The 19,187-nt window shown below is 41.7% G+C and overlaps 1 protein-coding gene across 9 annotated transcripts in view; it reads left to right on the forward strand.

The window, feature by feature from the left end:
• Positions 1-19,187, forward strand: part of Jarid2 (jumonji and AT-rich interaction domain containing 2) — a 439,139-nt gene that overhangs the window by 382,507 nt on the left and 37,445 nt on the right. For 8 of the 9 annotated variants that reach the window (XM_050143916.1, XM_050143911.1, XM_050143915.1 and 5 more), the window contains 2 exons: positions 4,982-5,151; positions 14,679-14,855. In XM_050143916.1, the coding sequence (XP_049999873.1) occupies positions 4,982-5,151; positions 14,679-14,855 (347 nt within the window). The remainder of the gene's footprint in view (positions 1-4,981; positions 5,152-14,678; positions 14,856-19,187) is intronic. The other variant, XM_050143919.1, reaches the window with a different exon arrangement.

Raw genomic sequence — 19,187 nt, forward strand, 5'->3', positions numbered from 1 at the left:
TTCGGATAATTTGCTAACACCTTGTACCTACCATAATATAGTAAGAGTTTCTATAGCCAGATCCTGTCTAGACCCTTCTATGAGCTATTCTTTTGACTCTTATCCTTATTTTCTCTCTTTCCCTTTAAGATTTAGTTAGTTCTCTTTGAACTTTTCATGAAATCTTTAGCTTTGTTGAGGAGAATGTTTGTAAGCCAGTGCTGCCTTTGAAGTTGGATCCTTGATAAGAGAAGGTCCTGCAGTTGGGTTGGTGGGATTGCTGCTTTGCCTAGAGGGCACACAAAAATTGACACAAACCGATGTGTAGGTGACCTGTGGCATTTGTGATGGACAAAAAGGCTTTGTTGCTACTTTGTCAGCTAATAATGATTCCTCTCTTTTGGGGCACAGTTGCATTCCAGAAAGAACCCAAAGGAACTTAGTGTCACATTTTTGTCTTCGTGGTGAGTGACATTTGTGGCTCTAGGCAGGCTTTGACATTTTGGGTTATAAGATTCATTACTTTGTATATCACATATATGAGATGCTGCTATCACCTGTCTTGAAATTTGGTGTGCCAGTAAATGCTTGATGAAGCTGTCCTAGTTCTTATGTATTCACTGCTAACTTTTGACATTCTTTTCTCATTCTATTCTTCCCAAGAATAATAACCTCTCCTTGCTGTCTCTCATGCCTTTATAAAAGTAGTTAGAGTGTTCCTGAGGAGGCTAGGAGTGATTGAGTCCTCCGAAGAAGGATATTGATACTATCACCATTATTTTAAAAGTTAAGAATTGTGATTTCCTTCTTAAAAGATGCATTGTTTTCAGACTCCTCCACTTTCTGTAGTGCTATGCTGTTTTCTATTCTAAAACTGACCGCGATTCTGTTTTGGCACCTGGCAGCTAGGAAATACACCTTTAGTAGTTTTAGCCACTAGGCACTGGCAACTGATCAGTCCTTCTCAGCTAGAACTTGGTAGAAAGGGAATATCACCTATTCAGGGGATTATCTCCATCACCAGCCCTTGTTTGAGCAGAGAGCCATTGCTTAGAAATAGGCAGAACCTAATCTGTCACCCGGTTGTCATGATTTTTTTTTTCTTGGATGTGTATTGAGACAGGGTCTTTGATGTGTAACCCAGACTGCTCTGCAGGACAGTCTTGCAGCAGCCTTAGCATTTGGATTACAGCTATGAGTTGTTCTGCCTGGCTTACTTACTTTAATTTTGAGGAAAACCAAGATTCACATTGATAAAAATGTAGTTAGTTGAGCCAAACCCCAAGTTGTGACTTTTCCTGGTGCCTGTTGGACCAAGCCAAACCTTTTAAGGAGTCCCTGCGAGGGATCTCCCAATAGAAATTTCTCTCAGTCAAATTTGTCTATAGCAAATGTTGACTCTGAATAGCACTTTATATAATTTGATTAAGCTAAAGGCTGCAAATATTTAATATCCTGTGGGTTTTTTTAAAGATTTATTTATTATGTATACAGTGTTCTGCCTGCATATATGCCTTTAGACCAGAAGAACGCACCAGATCTCATTACAGATGGTTGTAAGCCACTGTGTAGTTGCCATGTCCCTTTTAACTGCTGACCCATCTTTCCAGCCCCCAGCCCCACCCCGTCTGTGAATCAGCATGTCTGTGTCTTAAGAAATCCTGCAAAAAAACAAAACAAAACAAAAAACAAACAAAAAAAAGGACTTCTGTGCAGCAAAACCCTTTTTCTGGAGCCAAGTGATCTCCCCCATCATTGTGTTGTGTTGTCAAACTGCTGATTCAGTCTTGGCAACAGGCCTGAGATGATGCCTATAGGAATGTCAGCTGTGACTAGGTTGCACATTGGGGGTGAAGTGGTATTTTCTGGTCTCTGGCTTAATTTGAGGATGTATTTATATTTTCTGTACCACAAAGGACATTTATAGCCACCCTGTGTGTTTTGCCCACCACGACACTAGCATTTGAATTTGATGGGCACCTTGCCCTGGTAGATGGTGTCTCCTGTCCCCAAATCTCTAGTGCACATACATGAGCACACTCTTGTTTCTGTGAGCAGCTGCCAGGTTTGTAGTGTGTGTGTATGTCTAGGCGTAGAATATTGTGGGTAATTATTTTGAGGATGGAAACATAGGATTTTTTCCCCCCTATTTGAATAGGCCTTTCACCAAGTTGGCAAAATGTCAGGGCCAGCTCCCACACTTCTACAAAGAGTAGAGCCATGCTGGTCATTTGTATTTGCCAAGTGCTGTCTCTAATCTTTGATTGAACAGACCTCCTCCTACCCTCTTTACCCTGTGCTTAGAATTGGGGTGCAGTCTAAAGAAGTGGATTTACCGGCTTACAATCTTAATATTGGAAAATTAACTTTTAACAAGGTATCAGCTCTGCACAGACTGAACTATTTATGGCTTTTCATCCCTCATTGTGTGCACACACTTTGCTTTGGAGACTGTTAGAAATTTCAGTGTAATTCAGCCTACCTGGGATTGGCTATTTTTGCTATAGTATGTATTGCCCTAAAGTAGATGGTGACACAGCAGAGTAAGGTAATCATGTACCGTAGGTGGATGAACAGACCTAGAAAGATTGCTCCCCCCTCATGTGAGGCTCCTTATGGAAAGCTTCCTACTTAACTTTCAAGTCCATCTTTGACAAAGGAAAAAGGAGAGAGAACAGGTAAAAAAAAAAATCCATATGTACATTTTGGGCTCACCATGGACTTTATTTGTTAGCCTTTTCTCAATTTGCTAACTTTAAAAATAATAGTTGCCGAAGTATTTACTGAACATAACTAGATCTGAAACCAACTAGAGCAGAGAAGTTCTGAGAGCTGCCTCTGCAACCCAGTGCTTCGGTGTACATGTCTGTTTTCATAAACATGCTATGATACCTTTTTTTTTAAATATCCTCAAGGATTTATAAAGAATTTGGGGTGTGTGGATGGTATGTGCACATGTGTATGGAGCCAGAAGTCCAATTCAGGTGTCTTTGTTGATGACTCTGTTTTACTTTTTTCAGACAGAGTTTCTCATTGAACTTGGAGGTCATTGATTGAGTTAGACTGGGGGGGGGGGGAGCAAGGGCCCCAGGTGTTCTTATGTCTCTGCCTCTGTGGGTGCTGGCATTATAGACTGGACTCAGAGCCCTCAGTCCATCTTTTACATGAGCATGTTGGCTCAGTCTTAGGTCCGCTGGTGCAGCAGATGTTGACTGAGCCATCTCCCCATCCTCACTGCATTGCTTGGATTGGTCATGCCTCAGTCATCTTCCTGGTAGGATTTTGGGTTTGTATTATCTTGACCTCAAGGGGAAGCAAACTTCTTCATCTGGCTGTTAGCAATACTACCTAATGCCAAATAAGAGGGAAACTGGAAACCCAGCTTGTTGCATGTAATTTCAGGAATGGGAGGGGAGGGGATTCTCTTCCCTGAAGTTCATGTGGCTTTATCAAGAAGTACAGGTGATGTACACTCTAAATTGTAGGGCTGTCAGCTCACGTTCATAACAGGAACCTCTTCCTTGGCCTAAGAGGCCATGTCTATGGATGGTTGTGTGGCACATGGTAGGCACCAGAACAGTCACTCCCATACTTCATATGGCTCTGTCGTTGGGTGTTGGTGATAAACCAATCTTTGGTCTATCTTTTTTTGGATACAGTTCCAGTGGTTTGACCAGCTCCTTCACCTGGAGCAGGGCCTTGGGTCCTTCTCCTTTATGACCCTGCACCTGTGCATCTTAGTCTCCCGTGTCCATGCATTCAGGCAGTTTCTTAAGAACGTACAGTCTGCTTTGCCCACGTGTGTCTCCTAAATAAAGGAGCGGGGAGTTGTGTACTTAATAGCAGCGATATGGTAGTCTCCTGGTCCTTAAAAACAATTATGGAAGTCTTGTCTTACCTTCTTTCTGCATTGCTTTTTAGGATGACTGAATCTGACTTTTGAGATACAAATCACCCAGTTCCTCTTAAAAGTTAGCATGCTTCTGGGAACCATGGGAGAGGGTTGAAGGCGAGGGGAAAGGTAGGGAACACATAAAAATGTATAGCTCAATAAAATCAATAATAAAATAAAAATAACTTATTAAAAAAAGTAGCATGCTTCTTATTTCTCCATCAGAAACACCAGACTTGGAGTGTTGTCTGCCTGTTCCATACATGACTTCATTCTTTTTCCTCTCTTGTTTTTCCCCCCTATACAGCTAGGGGGGGGGCTTATTAACACCCCTCTACACACCTAGTCTTTGAACACTTGTTCCAAATACCAGGCATAAACACTAGCCTGGAGCTGTTTTGGGGACTATTTATGCACAGTCTTTTAATTCCAGCTTGCACACACTCACGCACCTCTATATACCAGTGAGGGTGTGTAGATCAAAGAACAGTTTCCGAGTCCTGTGGATTAGGCTTGTAATGAAAACACCTTAACCACTGAGCCATCTCAGTGGCTCTTACTGCATGGTAAAGTTCACTCTGCCACTGATCTATATTTCCCAGTTATGACTAAATTCAGGATTATAGGTGGTGGGTTACTTGTTTATTTGAGGCAGAGAGAAGTAAACTAGGTCTTGGGCACAATAAGGGAAGGAAATCATGTCTACTTGAGAAATAGTGGATGGAAACCTAGTACTGTTCAATGTGTGGCCTGAGGTCATTAGGACAGCTCATCTCTTGTGCTAAAACCTTTTTTTCCCCTTGTTTTTGAGACATTCTGTAGAGTCTGTGTTAACATTGTACTGATGGTCCTCCTGTCTCCATCCCTTTCCACACACAGTGTACACACATTTTATGCCTACACATAAAACAATAGTCCCTTAGACAGATTTACTGAGCAATAAAGCACGCAGTGGTTTATGAGAGTAAGAGAGAGATGTAGAGATTTAATTCCTAAGAGTTTGCTCGAGAGATTATCTTTTCTTTCCTCCTGTATCATGGTTTTATTGCTGCATATGCAGGACTGTATCCTCCAGTCTCTGCTTAATATAGTTTTCTTTTGCTGTTGCAGGCCCAGGCTGCAAGCACAAAGAAAGTTTGCTCAGTCCCAGCCGAATAGTCCCAGCACAACTCCAGTGAAGATAGTGGAGCCTTTGCTACCCCCGCCAGCCACTCAAATTTCTGACCTCTCTAAAAGGAAGCCTAAGACAGAAGACTTTCTTACCTTTCTCTGCCTTCGAGGTAAGCTTGCAGTACAGATGATATCACAGTGTTATCCTCATTTCTCTGTTTGATTTGAGGGTAGGTTTTTGTTGTTTTGTAAAGGTAGGCCCTCACTATGTAACCCTTGCTGAATTCTGTGTATATGAGGCTGGCTTTGAATTTGTAGAGATCTGCCTGCCTCCACCTTCTGAGTTCTGGAGTTAAAAAGATGTGGCACCATTCCCGGTTATGTTTTCTTCTTTATGCGTATGTGTGCATGCCTGTGTGTGCAAATGCCACATATTTTGTTCATTTTCTTAAAAAATATTTATTGTATATTCAGTGTTCTGCCTGCATGTATGCCTGAAGGCCAGAAGAGGGCACCAGGTCTTATTATAGATGTTTGTGAGCCACCATGTGGTTGCTGGGAATTGAACTCAGGAGCGGCCAGTGATCTTAGCCTCTGAGCCATTTCTCCAGCCGCCACATATGATTTCTTCTGCTTTTTTTTGTGTGCGTATTTAGGTGTTTTGCTTGCGCTCATGTAAGTGTACCACGAGGCACCTGGGACTGGAGTTATAGATGGTTATAACCTAATGTGTAGGTACTGGGTCTTGAACCCAGGTCCTCTGCAAGAATAGCCTATGTTCTAACCCCTGAGCCACTTTTTGTGTTTTTGATAGAGAATGTTGGACTCTGTCTGGCATACCTGGATTTGATGATGCTATCTAGACCTGCCTCAAAGCCTCAGAAGCTGTTTTTGTTTTTTTAAACTTAGCTTCCTGAGTTTTGGGATTAACGGTATGAGCTACCACAACCAGCTAGGAAAATGATTTTGGTGTTAAGATAATGGAAATTTGCTTTGTCATCATGGAGTTTAGTTATGTGAATCTTAACAAGAATGAACTGTAATTAGGCGTTGAAGATGGGTAAGAATCAAGGATTGTCTGAGTAACAGTAAGTAGAGCAGAGTGTGTTTGTCTGCATGTACCATATTTTTCTGTATGTGAATTGTTTTAAAAATTCTATCTCCTCTATTGTAAGTGGTTAGGGGTGGGGTATGTAATAATAACACTTGAATAAAATTTTACCATGCACACAGCCTTGAGATTTCAGTATTAAGAAAATCGCCTTTTATATAGCCAGTCGCCTTTTTAGCAAAGCTCTAAATAAGTGAGCCCCGGACCAATGACTGTATTCCTCTACCTACAGAACCAGGCAACTAAAACATTTTGCTTTTTCTTAGCTGGTTTACCATGTGGATTTTTATTATATTCCTTTTCTATTTTTCTTACAGGTTTTCATCTCAGCTATTAAAAGTTAGTTTTCAAAGTCTTTCCTTTAGACAGATTTCTCATAAGTTTCTTTGTTGAATTGTATAAGCCCTAGAGGATAGATTTGCACCCTGCCTATCCTGGATCCTCGGTGGACCCTACTGTTATTTTATAATATAATGGCTTTGGGTATGGAAAACTTGTATTTTGTAGTGTATGGGGCTGTGTAGATGATGTGCTTCTTCAATTATTATTTGAATTTGAGTTTTAAGGTACAAAAGTTGTTAAACTTTTTATTATGTCATGAAAGTATATCTCATTCTTTTTTGAAAAGTAACTATATACCTTCTGTGTTAAGTATTGTGGAAATTATGAAATTTGTTTATTTCTGGATTCACAGTGTGATATGTTTATGTCAACCTCTATGCAATCTGTGGCATTTTTAGGCACGCAACAGTTTGGAAACCTTTTATTTTTCTTAGTCTGCTTGCCTGTTTGCTTGCTTTCTGTCTTTCTTCCTTTGAAGAATGTAGACAGCCATCCGTAGATGACAGTGTGGGAGAAATTGTCTCACTTTTTCAAAATCCCACGCTTCCTTTCCCTGTGCATATATGAGCCCGTGTGCTGTGCGCTCTCTCAGGTACCCTCAAAGAATAGATACCCTTGTATATTTTCTGAGAATAGTTCCAGGTTATGTGAGCTGCCCAATGTGGGTGGTGTACAGCAAATTGATCTGGGGATAGGAAGTATCTAGACATGTCTCCAGCCCCCAACATTTGGAAAATTATTAATTTTTAAAGGGGAAAGTCAGGGATAAATAAAATACATGGAAGAATATTTTTGGCCGAAGACTTGAGTCATTTCTACAGGCTTCAGGTATTTTCCTGAATAGTTTGGAATACTGACTAAGTGATGGGGCTACAGGAAAGCCAATGATTAGAGTTCTTTAAACCTTGTTTGTTTTCCATCATTGGTAACACGAGAGCCAAAGAGCTCTCTAGAAAACTCCTTTAAGGAATCCTTAAAGGATTGCTATAGTTAGTGTCCTTACAACCTAGTGATTTGGGTTGGTTAGCTTCAGTGCACTGTGACACCGTCAGCCAAACTAGCAGGGCTTCTCTTTCCTCTCCTACTTGATGTCACACCCTAGAACTTAAAGAAGCAGGGTGGAATGAATACTGAAGCAGGACCTGACATGTTTGCCCTGCTGTTGTTCATTTATCTTTAAACAACTGCTCTGAAGGGGAGCACGTTTCTTGCCAGAGGCATAATTTGTATCTTCCAAGGGTGCGCTTGGGGAAAGATCCTTGGATGTGTGCTGCAGGAGGCAATGCAGTGCGGTGGCTGCCTTTCCTGTCACCAATCTCGTTATTCTTAATGAGTTCTGTCTTCCTGTCTTTGTTCTGACCATAATTACTAAGAGATTTAAAAGAGCTTAATGTTGCAGAGCAATGGCGGGTTATTTACATTTTTCTTTTTATGGGGCACTGCAAATGAGGAGGATTCCTGAAGGGGACTCATGAAACATAGACAGCACACAGTCCATTCTTATGACCATGGCTACCACAGTGCAGGCTCCCAGCTCTGCCCAGGGAAGGGGGAGTCTCTGGAGGTATGGGAGTGGAACCGCCGCTCTACCATGCCCAGGTAACAGCAGTCTGAGGCCAGTGAGGGGCGTTACTAGCTCTCCCTCTACGGATGCTTGGGTATTGGACTGCTGATTTATTCCCCATTCAGCCTGTTGGTTATATGGTTTCTGTAGTCAGAGTTGCTAGGGATTAAACTAAAACTAGTAGGTGTGAAATGGGTTCTAGTGACTGTCTGAGAGGCGGCCGTCCAGGTACATTTATTTGCTGTTTTATAGAGCTGCCAAGGAGGTCAGAGGATTAGATTGAGATCTGGGTAGTCTCAAAAGGATTCTCAGATATACTGTCTAGGTAATGATTGGCAGCTCAGCAGTGGAGTTTTATATGTAGACAGTGTCTATCCCTACCCAGAAGGTATACATTGTTGTGTCACTGGCCTTGGGTATTGAGGAGGAGAATTGTCAAAAGGGCAGTGCAAAAGTCTGGGGTGGTTTAAAAGGAAAGATCATATAATTAGAGTTAATTGCCTGCAAGAAAGGAATTAATCTCCCAATTGCAATGAGCATGGTGTTTGCTAATAGCAAACTTTCTTGGGGAAAATACTCTTTGGGGAGGAAGACAGGCTGTCTTAGTGGTAAACAGGGGTTTTCAGGTCACTTTTGTGAGCTATTTCTTCTTAATTTCTGAGTACAGAATTCAGTATGCTTTGCTGGCTTCTGTGGTTAGCCTGCCAGCGTCTGCTTTCCCCAAGGCACTGTAGCACACATAGTATAGTTTCTCTGCTAGTAATGAAGAAATCAGAAACCTCAGAGTTCTTGATCAGAGAAAGATGAATGTTTTTATGATTGCCCTGAGACCTTGACTTTGAGGCCAGGCTTCAGGCCAGCTGGCCTCCAACCAGGTTTGCCCTACAGGCAGGTAAATCAAACTCACTCCCACTGTCAGGTGGCTGGTCTGGCTTCAGTGGCACATTCCAGAATACCGTCTTTCTCCTCAGTGTCTCACTTAGTGTTTCTTGAGCCTTTTGGAACTCTTTGAAGAAAGTATATGGGAGGGAGGGGTTGGAATTGTGGTACCCAGACACCTTGCTGGCTTAGTGCATGTCATACTACAGGTTCCTCTGAAGTTATTGTTGTCTTTGCCCTGCATGCAGAAAATGGTTTAGTGTCTCTTGAAATCTGAAAAAGCTTTGCATAAATCATAAATTCATGTTCAGACTTGATGGCTTATAGCAACTGGAAGTTCACAAATCTAGGTTTCCTTATTTCCACTTCTCAGCTTGTGCTAGTTGTTTTTTGTGGCTGGGAGCTACTCAGGCTGTACACCATCATAGTAGCTACTGTGTGCTGTATGTATACTGTATACTGTACACCATCATAGTAGCTACTGTATGCTATGGTTTCTTCACACTGAGACACCCCAGACTTGTGGGAAAGAGAGAGAAAGAGATTGAGTTAGTTATTGATGATTGAACTTTATTGGTCAAAATGGTCCCTTTTGTGAGGCATGTCCCATCATAATTTCTCTATCTGTGTTTGTACTTGAAGCTACTCTTGTACAGAGGGCATTGATGGAAACAGTGCCCATTCTGAATGCTGAATCCTTTACCTTTCATTGACATGGCAGTATAATCCAGACTTCCAGACAAGGAATTTGCTATGTTAGGGATTACATGGCCAGCACCAAGATGTGCTTGGGCAGTGTCCAGGAGGGACCCAAGTCTAGGAAGTTGTCACCTCCCATGCTGTTTGTCTCAAATGAGTGAACAGGGCTCTCTGCTCTACAGAAGCTTGACTGCTTTTCTAACTTTGGAGATAGATCATTCTTCATTTTTACAATCCTAGAGCCTGACTTTACATCCCATTTGGGAAAGAAGATAGACTTGCCTATCCCCTCATTTATATAATGTTCTATATTTAAATTAAATTAATTTGTAGTAAGGAGCTGCGGGTTGCATTCTGCCACCCAGCACCTGCCACTGGCTAGCTTTACCCGAAACAACAACACACAAACTGTATTCTTTTAAACACCACCTGGCCTCTTAACCCATTTCTAATAATCTATGTAGTACCCCAAGGTGCGCTTACCTGGAAGATTCTAGCCTACGTCCATCCTGGGTCGGAGTTCATTGCCTCTGTCTGCCTCAGAGAGCAGAGCTATCACGTCAGCCCGGGAGAGGGGAGCATGGCGTCTCTGAGCTCACTTCCTCTTCCTCCTAGCATTCTGTTCTGTTTACTCCACCCACCTATGTTCTAACCTATCAGGGCAAGCAGTTTCTTTATTTAATTAACCAATGACCTTCCTCCAGCATTTCCCCTTTTGGGGGATGCAGCCCCACCACTCCTACTACTACATTAATTTAATCAGAGTAATGGTCGACTCACAAATTAGGTTAGAGAACAACTTATGGAGAGCTCTTTCTTTCTTTCTTGCTTGCTTTCTTGCTTTCTTGCTTTCTTTTTCTTTCAACCAGCATGGGTCCTGGGATGAAATTCAGGCAGCAGATATGTTTAGTCACTGAGCCACATCATCAGGCTGAATGACAAATTGTATAATTTATGAGTTATTTTTGAAGAAATAGCCTAATAGGATTTTCCTGTGAGGTGTTCAGAGTGCCATTGCATGTATTGCCATACACCCTTGTGGTTGTGTGTAGGCAGAGTTTTCCTGTCCCCCAGCAGCTTAATATTAATTACAAATGCTAGGCCAATAGCTCAAGTTTGTTACTAAGTTGTTTTTAAAGTGTAAATTAATTTTTTATTTTGAAGACATGGTTTCTCTGTAGCTTTGGAACCTATAGACCAGGCTATCCTAGCATTCACAAAGCTCTGTCTCTGCCTCCTAAGTGTTTGGATTAAAGGCATGCTCCACCACCGTTTGGCAACCCATTTCTATTAATCTGTGTATTGCCACATGGCTCGCAGCTTTACCCGTCTTCCAGCATGTCTTGGTTCCCTTTGTGTCTGTCGGGGAACACCATCTCTGCCCCTTTTCCTCCCAGCATTCTTCTAGTCTGGCTCTCCTGCTTTAACTTTATTCTGTTCAGCTACTGACTAGTCATTCTTTATTAAACCAATCACAGCAAAATATATTGACATAGTGATCCCACAACAGTCATAAGAGTAGTTTTGGATAAATATACTGTTCCCACCTCATAATTGTCTTCCAGAACCAAGAGCCGGGTACCATAGAGACCATTTTCCTGATTGGCAAGTGGGTCTCTTTTTCAATAAGGGATGGGTTTTCTTTTGGATAAAGCTGTTACCCCTAACATACCACACAGACATACATACACTTGGTGTCTCCTATAACTTGATGAATTCCTTTTATATTGACACAATTTAAAGTATAATTTCTTTTTGCTTTAGAAGTGATAGCAGTTCAGCATTGCCACAAATGGAGAGAAATCATGAACATAAATAAATCATAAGTAAATAAATAATCAGTAAACTATAAGCATGATTCCCTCTAAAGTAAAAGACTAGCATGTGGAAGCTAGGTATGTATGCCCATCTCCCCCATCCCCTGGGATTGTAAAACCTGGCCTGGAAGGACCACCAGTGTTGAAATAGGAGCGGCGGGGCTGCGTCCCCAACACCCCGGCCGCTTGGCTAGCTCATGCCCGAAATAACAACACACAAACTGTATTCATTTAAAGAACTGCTTGGCCCATGAACTCTAACCCTTACAGGCTAATTCTCGCACCTGGACTAGCCCATTTCTAATGATGTGTGTAAGCACCCCAAGGTGCGCTTACCAGGAAGATTCTAGCCTTCGTCCATCCTGGGAGAGTGTAGCATGGCAAGCATGGCATCTCTGCTCCAGAGCAGAGCTGTCGAGTCTCTCCGGGAGCAGAGCAGAGTCTGACCTCACTTCCTCTTCCGCCCAGAATTCTATTCTGTTTCCTCCTCCCATCTATGCTCTAAGCTAAGCCAAGCAGTTTCTTTATTGCTCAGCCAATGAAATCAACAGATTGATATATGACACTCCCACATCACACCAGAGATTGAACATTCTGGTAGTTGCCTTATGTTCTTTTAAAGAACCTTCATCTTTGAGTTCCAGTGTATATGTAAAAGTCGAAGTGTGTAGAACGAGTCTGGCATGCATGTCATTGGATTCATGGAATAATGTTTGTAGCTACTTCTGCTGTCTACAGCTTCTGATTTTGTGGAACCACGAGAAATGGTTTCAACTCAGTGGACATCCCTTGTTAACTGTGTCAAAATCCAGTCCCTTCCTCTCCACCTAAAGGACCGTGTGCAAAGGAAGCCCTCTAGGGCCTTTCCAAAACAGAGCGAGCTTTGTTTGCTTTTAAAGATTAAGAACTGGTTGAGCGAGGGGAAGAAAATGGCAAGGAAGGGGATGGTCTGTGTACATAATTCACGGAGAAGGATCCCACTTTATAGAAACCAAAGCCCAAATTAGAAAAAGCAAGCTTTTGGATTAAAATGATTTCTGTTGTGGTTGTAACATACCACAGTTTGATTTTTGTCCAGATGAAAACATTTTGTTTGCACTTCAGTAAATATTGTGGAGACATTGCCAGCTAATTTTGAAAAGTAATGAAATACAGCTTCTGCAAAGCACAGATGCATTCTGTACTCTGGTTCCTCCTGTCTGATCCAGAGTGCACCTCCCGTTTCCCCCTCCCTCTCCCATCCCTCCTTTTGCCTTCTCCTCCTCTTCAATTTTTACATATTTGCCAATGCACTTGAATTATCAGGAGAGAAAAATGTGCTGTAATTTTAATACAATACTATTTATCATCATTGAATATGAACCATTTCCTTGTTCCACACAGAAACAACACATCAGCAACCCCTCTCACTTTGACCACACACACACCTTTAATTCTCCACAGGTTGACCTTCATCATCATTTCAAATGAGTGGTTGTTAAGGAAAGTACACATAATTTTTAGTGGTAAATTAGTAACTCTTATTAGTTAACACCCCAATGAGGGTTTGCTTGTATCATAACAAAAAGAGGCCACCTTGAGAGTGGCTTTTTAATGCCTCTCTTGTTCCTAGTGTCATTGCTGTAGTGGGCTTGAATCCTACTATGGGGAAGAAATAGACACCAACCCCCTAACTGTGTGTTTTTCTGTTTGGGAATCATTTTAATTACCTTAATCTTTGGTTTTTCCAGGCAGGGTCCTTGAACTCACTCTTGTAGACCAGGTTGGCTTCCAACTCACGCAGATGCCTGCTTCTGCCTCTTGAGAGTGCTGGGATTAGAGTCATGTACCACCTCCACCCAGCTTGTATACCTTTCTTTACTTCTTTCTCTATGGCTTGCTGTGTAGTTGGGTGGCTGTCCATGTCCTTTTGCTCTTCCTTGTCTTGGTTTCTTCTATTTAGATATACTCTCTGCCAGCCAGGCCCACCTACCCTTGCTCCTGCCTTGCTACTTGCCATTCAGCTCTTCATTAGACCATTAGGTGTTTTAGACAGGCAAAGAATCACAGCTTCACAGAGTTAAACAAATGCAGCATAAACAAAAGCAATAGACCTTAAAATAATATTCTCCAGTAGGTACCTCAGAGGTCAGAAGCGGAAACTAGATCCCTCAGAACTGGAATTAGGCAGTGTTGTCAGCCACCATATGTATGCTGGAGATTGAGTTGTATTTCCAGCCCTGGGAGGACGTTTGAGATTTCCTTTTGGGGCATACACAGGAAAGTTGTATATAAGAAGAACTTTTAAAATTACTCCTTATGGTACTTGGTAGTGTTTAATGGGGAGGGAAACCAAGTTCTTCCCTCTGCTCTCTGATTTCAGACAGCGTATCAGTGATTTAATTCTATCTCCCTCTAGGTTGGCTTTGCTTGGTAAGGGAGAAGTAGACTGTTTTTGTATTGGAGAGTGACCTTCCTGTGGGGTTAACAGCTTTCATTTCATTGCTAAGATGGCAATATTTTTTGAGTAAATCACTTTGTTTTTATCCCCACACTTTTATGAGTGTTTTATTGGAGTTTATTTTTATGTGTATGCATATGCATTTATGTCTGTGCACCACTTGGCACTTATGGAGCTTGAGCCCCTGGAACCAGAAAGTATTTCCCTGTGGGTGCTTTGAATTGAACCTAGCTTCTGGAATAGCAGCCAGTGCTGTTAAATTACTAAGCTATCTCTCCAGTCCAAGGAATTTATTTTAATATTGCCATATCCTATTATAACCTCAGACTAGTTTGTAAGTGCTTGATGTGTTGGGAGTAATCTATACCTGGCTTTTATATTAAGATAATAAGAAAGTAACCTTGGAAAAAAATAATTCCTTCTCCCTCCCCCATTAATAATTGTAGAGTAATCCCCCAACAACATGGGTGGATGTTTTCATTTTACTCACAAGTTTCTTGTGTAATTCATTCCTTGCTGTTGTTTGTGGTTTGTTTTCTGTGGCAATGTTGCAGATATGATTCTTAATTTTAATTTGCTGTTCTTGATGAATAGTATTATCCCCTTCTGTGGGTTTTGCTTGAAATTGCTAAAGGAGGCAGATGGAGTTGTACTTCCTAGGGAGTATTTGGAAATAAATTAAAAGTGGTAGCAGCTAGCAGCGATGACTGGCTTTGTTTTATGTGATCCACATGCGGTTAGGGTACTAACTTTACAACTAACTAACTTTTCTCCTGTGGAATCCTCTTTCTGGAAGGGTCAAGATCGGTGTTTGATGAGCTGTATTACATGTCTTATTCCACCAGGTTCTCCTGCGCTGCCCAGCAGTATGGTATATTTTGGAAGCTCTCAGGACGAGGAGGATGTCGAAGAAGAAGATGACGAGACAGAAGATGTCAAAACAGCCAACAACAATGCTTCGTCTTCATGCCAGTCCACCCCCAGGAAAGGAAAAACCCATAAACACGTACACAACGGACATGGTAAGTCACCTTTCAGGCTGTAGTAGTAAGCAGACTGTGTGAGGGCTCAGAATAAATTTTGAAGGGTGTCAATGTAGGTATCAGCCAGATTTCTTAAGGGCATTTAAGTACCAGACCCTTTGTGGACAAAGAACTTAGTATAGCTCAAAAGTATTCTAGTTTAAAAAAAAAAAAAAAAGGAAGACGTTCTATGTGGAAATGATTATAATTGCCAGATGAAGTACAGATTATGCACCAGAAGAGGAAACAATTAATAGTGATTGTCAAAAAGATGCCAAAGTTTTGTGATCATCTTTTAAATCATGGACTAGCGAATGTTTTTACCCACTGGTCCATCTTTTAGGTCACAACATGGAAACTTATTGAGAGAGCTGCCTTTCCATTGGCATTCAGGTTCAAGTGCCTGGATGAGGGTGTATACGGGGCATGGGATGGTAGCCCGCTGCCCTCCTGTCTTAAGAGCATATCTGTGTTAGGGAAAGTATAATTGTGACTGCGGGTGAGAAGACTTTTATATGCCCTGATAGGTACGAGGAATAAGGAGATTGCTAATTTTAAATTTAAATTGTTGCTCTGAGAGAGATGTTCAAGGCTGATACTACTGGATTTCAAAGGTGTTTTTTATCAGATTCGGATTCTTTTCTGAGAACACCTGCAGAGCTCCAGATTTCATTAGCTTCGCATAGCACTGTTTCCTAGGCTACCCTCTTTGGTATCCCACCAATGGGGCCAGCTCTTAGATTTTCCACTATACCGAATGATACTGTGTCCTGCTGCATGCCTCTTCTGACTGCAGTTTTTTAACTTCAGATTGCTCTTGGTAAATGTGCCTATGCGTGTTCGTTAGTTCGTTTGCTCGTTAATGGTCTTTGGTTAGAATATGCTCTCTTACTGCCTGAACACATTAGATTTAGGATAGTTTATGGGTGAAAAGGGTGCCTCCTTTTCATTTTTCTTTTCTATGAAATTGAAACATTGAATTAGATGATCTCCATGTCCTAGGATCTTGGTTCGCCTTCAGTGTGCATGTGTACCTGCTTCCTTAGGTCTCTGCTAGGAAGGTGCTAGGGGAGCTCGTCTCTACTGTGTGCCAGATGATGCCTCAGGTTTTTTGTTTGTTTGTTTTTTGGTGGGGTGGGGGATTTTTGGTAAGAGACAAATTGGGGTAGGTAAGCTACTTTCCACACTTTTCTAGTTCTCTTATCTGATTGGTATTCAGCTCTCTTTTGTATGTTACAGTGCTGAGACAAGTCAGAAAACCCAGAAAAACCTGTGTCCTGTCTGGATAGGTCACCCTACCGGGACACAGGGAGATAAGTACATAGTGCAATAAAGAAACTTTTTGGAACAGTTTAGCTTTTATTGCATTATTTTGAAATGTCTAGAGCTCAAACAGGCAGTGCTTCTTCCCGATTGACTTTGTTTCTGTTGAAATGCACTTGGAGACTTGTCTCCCATGGCTGCTTGGTGGCAGGGCACTTGGTCTCTTGGAAACTGGCAGGAAAGAAGAACCTCGTTGTGACCACATTTTTCATCCTTTTCTTGAGCTGAGTGTATCAGCATTTTTAGGTTAAGATCCTGAACACAGCTGGGTGGTGGTAGTGGTGGCACATACATTTAATCCTAGCAGAGGCAGGTGGAGTTCCAGGCCAGCCTGATCTACAAGAGCTAGTTCCAGGACAGGCTCTAAAGCTACAGAGAAACCCTGTCTTGAAAAACAAAAACAAAAACAAACCTGAACACTAAAATTCTGGAAGATTTAATTGTCTTTTGATAGAAGCTTATTCCTGAAAACATGACACATGTCTCCTATTTTTTTCACAAGCAGCACCATCCTAATTGAAATGGACTTATTGATTAAAATACACAATCCGGAATGAGCTAGACAGCATTACAGTTCAACCTTGGATCGCAGCTCAATTCTGACAATAACAAATAGCGAGCCCAGGGACGACCCTTTCAGAAGTGCATCTCTGAATATCCCCACGTTCAGAGCATCAAATGGTGCCTGCAGTAGAGCTTTTGAAATAAGACAACACAATAAAACTGCTAAACATGTTAAATGAACTTGTATCATACAAGTTTATATTTGGAACTTTTTTAGATATTAAAGGTGTTTCTAATTGTTTTGCTCTTTTTGTTTCATCACTAGTAGGTAAGTGGACTAGTTGAGGGTTTATTGAGTTTGGAATGATCTGCAGGCCTTTGTGACCTTCATTAGTTTAAGTACTCAAATGGTTTTTGTTTTGTTTGTTTTCTATTTCCTTTAGAAAAAATTAGAAGGAACAGGAAAGATTTTTATTCCTTTTTATGCACATCTTTTTTCTGAAGAGGGATATTTCTCAGGACTCTTTTGAAACAACATGCCATTGGAATCCAAGCTGGAATTATTTAATTAATTGCTTTTGGGTTCCCACTGGGCGCATGGCCATAAAATAATCATTTGCAGAAGTTTTCTGCATTAATGTGTTCTCATTACATTCGAGCACTCATGAGCCCCCTCCATCTGAAGTGGTGGAGGGGATTGCCAGGAGCAGAGTCAGGAAAATATTCAGGAAAGACCCTACTGCTTCAGTTCAAAGTGGTCATAGGAAATCCTCTAGCCAATGGCAGTCACGCCTTTCCTATTGAGGCAAGGGACTATCCTCCCACACTGGACCCCCTCCCCCCAATCAAAAGAAAAGAAAAGGGGATTGCAAGGCTGGAGCTTATCTTAGAGGATCAGCAATGCTTCTAGAGTTATGAAGTTCATCTCCCCTAACAGGCCACTTGGCATAGTAATTAGTATGTTTTAGAAACCAAGCCTCTTCTGAAACTGTATCCTAGATGTTTCTATGGTATAGACTTAATTTTCTTCAAAGAGATGCCTCCACCTAGCCTGTCTCTTGAATTTTACACGCCATATTTGCCACTGTCATTAACTTTTCCTGTAATTGGAAAAAATATCTGGATGCCTAGATTTGCTAGGAGAATTCTAGAAAATTCATGTGCCTCAAATGCTTGGTATATGCTGAGGGTTATCTGAGAATCAACTGTACTGACATTTTCCACCTCACCACAGCTGCTTTGTGAGCTGTCTCCATGGTAGCTCTCCTACAAGTCCGGCCACTAATCCCAGTTTCTTTTCCTTGTCTAGAGTTCGTATTCCTCTGGTCCATTCAGCAACTTACAGCGCACACCCGCAGACCAGCTGGACAGAGTTCCACAGGTTTAGTGGAAGTTTTGCATAGTGTCCTGAGCAGGGTCCCTAGTGATCACAAGCTGTACCTGGGCTAGGTTCTGCCTTCTCTCCTCCTATCAGCTTCTCCAGTTCATCTTGGCAAGTTTCTAGATGAAACCAAATACATTCACATACACTGCATCCAGAAATTGGCCTTGAGTTATGAATAGCCTTGGTGGTCTAGGAGGCTGAATTTGTTCTAGTCCACAGTAGCCTGAAACAAGAAATCTGTCTTTGATTGCTGCTGCTGCCACCAGCCCTTTCAGCCCTGGTGAAACAAATAAGACTGTGGTCAGTACCTAATTCAGGTATTTGTGTGTATGTATGCATGTATGTGTGTATATGTATAGTTCAGGGCTTTGAGACTGACCCTACTTGGGTCTGGTGCTGGGATCTTTATTGTACAATGCTACTTCCTGTACTCCTGGACATGTAGCTTGATCCAAAAATGCCTGAGCCAAACTTTGGTTCCTAGAGCCAGTGGAATTATGGACCTGGCGTTCCTTGTACAAAGTTACCACTGTAGTATAACAGGTTGGGATTTCTATGAGCTTCAAAGCTGAGGCTGACCTTGGACTCCTGATTCTCTTTGCACATCTCCTTTATAAGAATGAGTTAAGTTTTTGCCAAACTGCATCTTCAAACTTTTCACACCGTAGGTTTGTATTTTTATTCTGAAATTGGTGATTTCCCTTGACCATTATACTTTATATAATGGGCCTTATTAGCAGAGTATACCCACATTTCAGGGTCCTTATCCTAGTATGTTGTGATTGTTTATTCAAGTTCAAAGGTGAGCCAGAATTCTTTTTTTATATATATTTTTTATTGAAAAAAAAATTTCTGCCTCCTCCCAGCCTCCCATTTCCCTCACCCTCTGTAGCGAGCTGCGTGGAGCCACATCTGATAATCAGCTCCTAATTATGGCTAAGACCTGACTTATGCTGTGATCACGCAATGATTGTCAGCTGCTTGCATATGCGTGAACCTATAGGCAGTGCCCACCTGGCAATCCGGGGTTGGCGGCCCGTGCCTTTTTAAGGGCTGGGAGTGGTTTGCCTTGGGGGGGGGGGAAGAGAGAGAGAGAGAGAGAGAGAGAGAGAGAGAGAGAG

Source organism: Alexandromys fortis, unplaced genomic scaffold, assembly GCF_014885135.2.
Source record: "Alexandromys fortis isolate MF-2015 unplaced genomic scaffold, M_Fortis_MF-2015_v1.1 scaffold_1, whole genome shotgun sequence".
Taxonomy (NCBI): domain Eukaryota; kingdom Metazoa; phylum Chordata; class Mammalia; order Rodentia; family Cricetidae; genus Alexandromys; species Alexandromys fortis.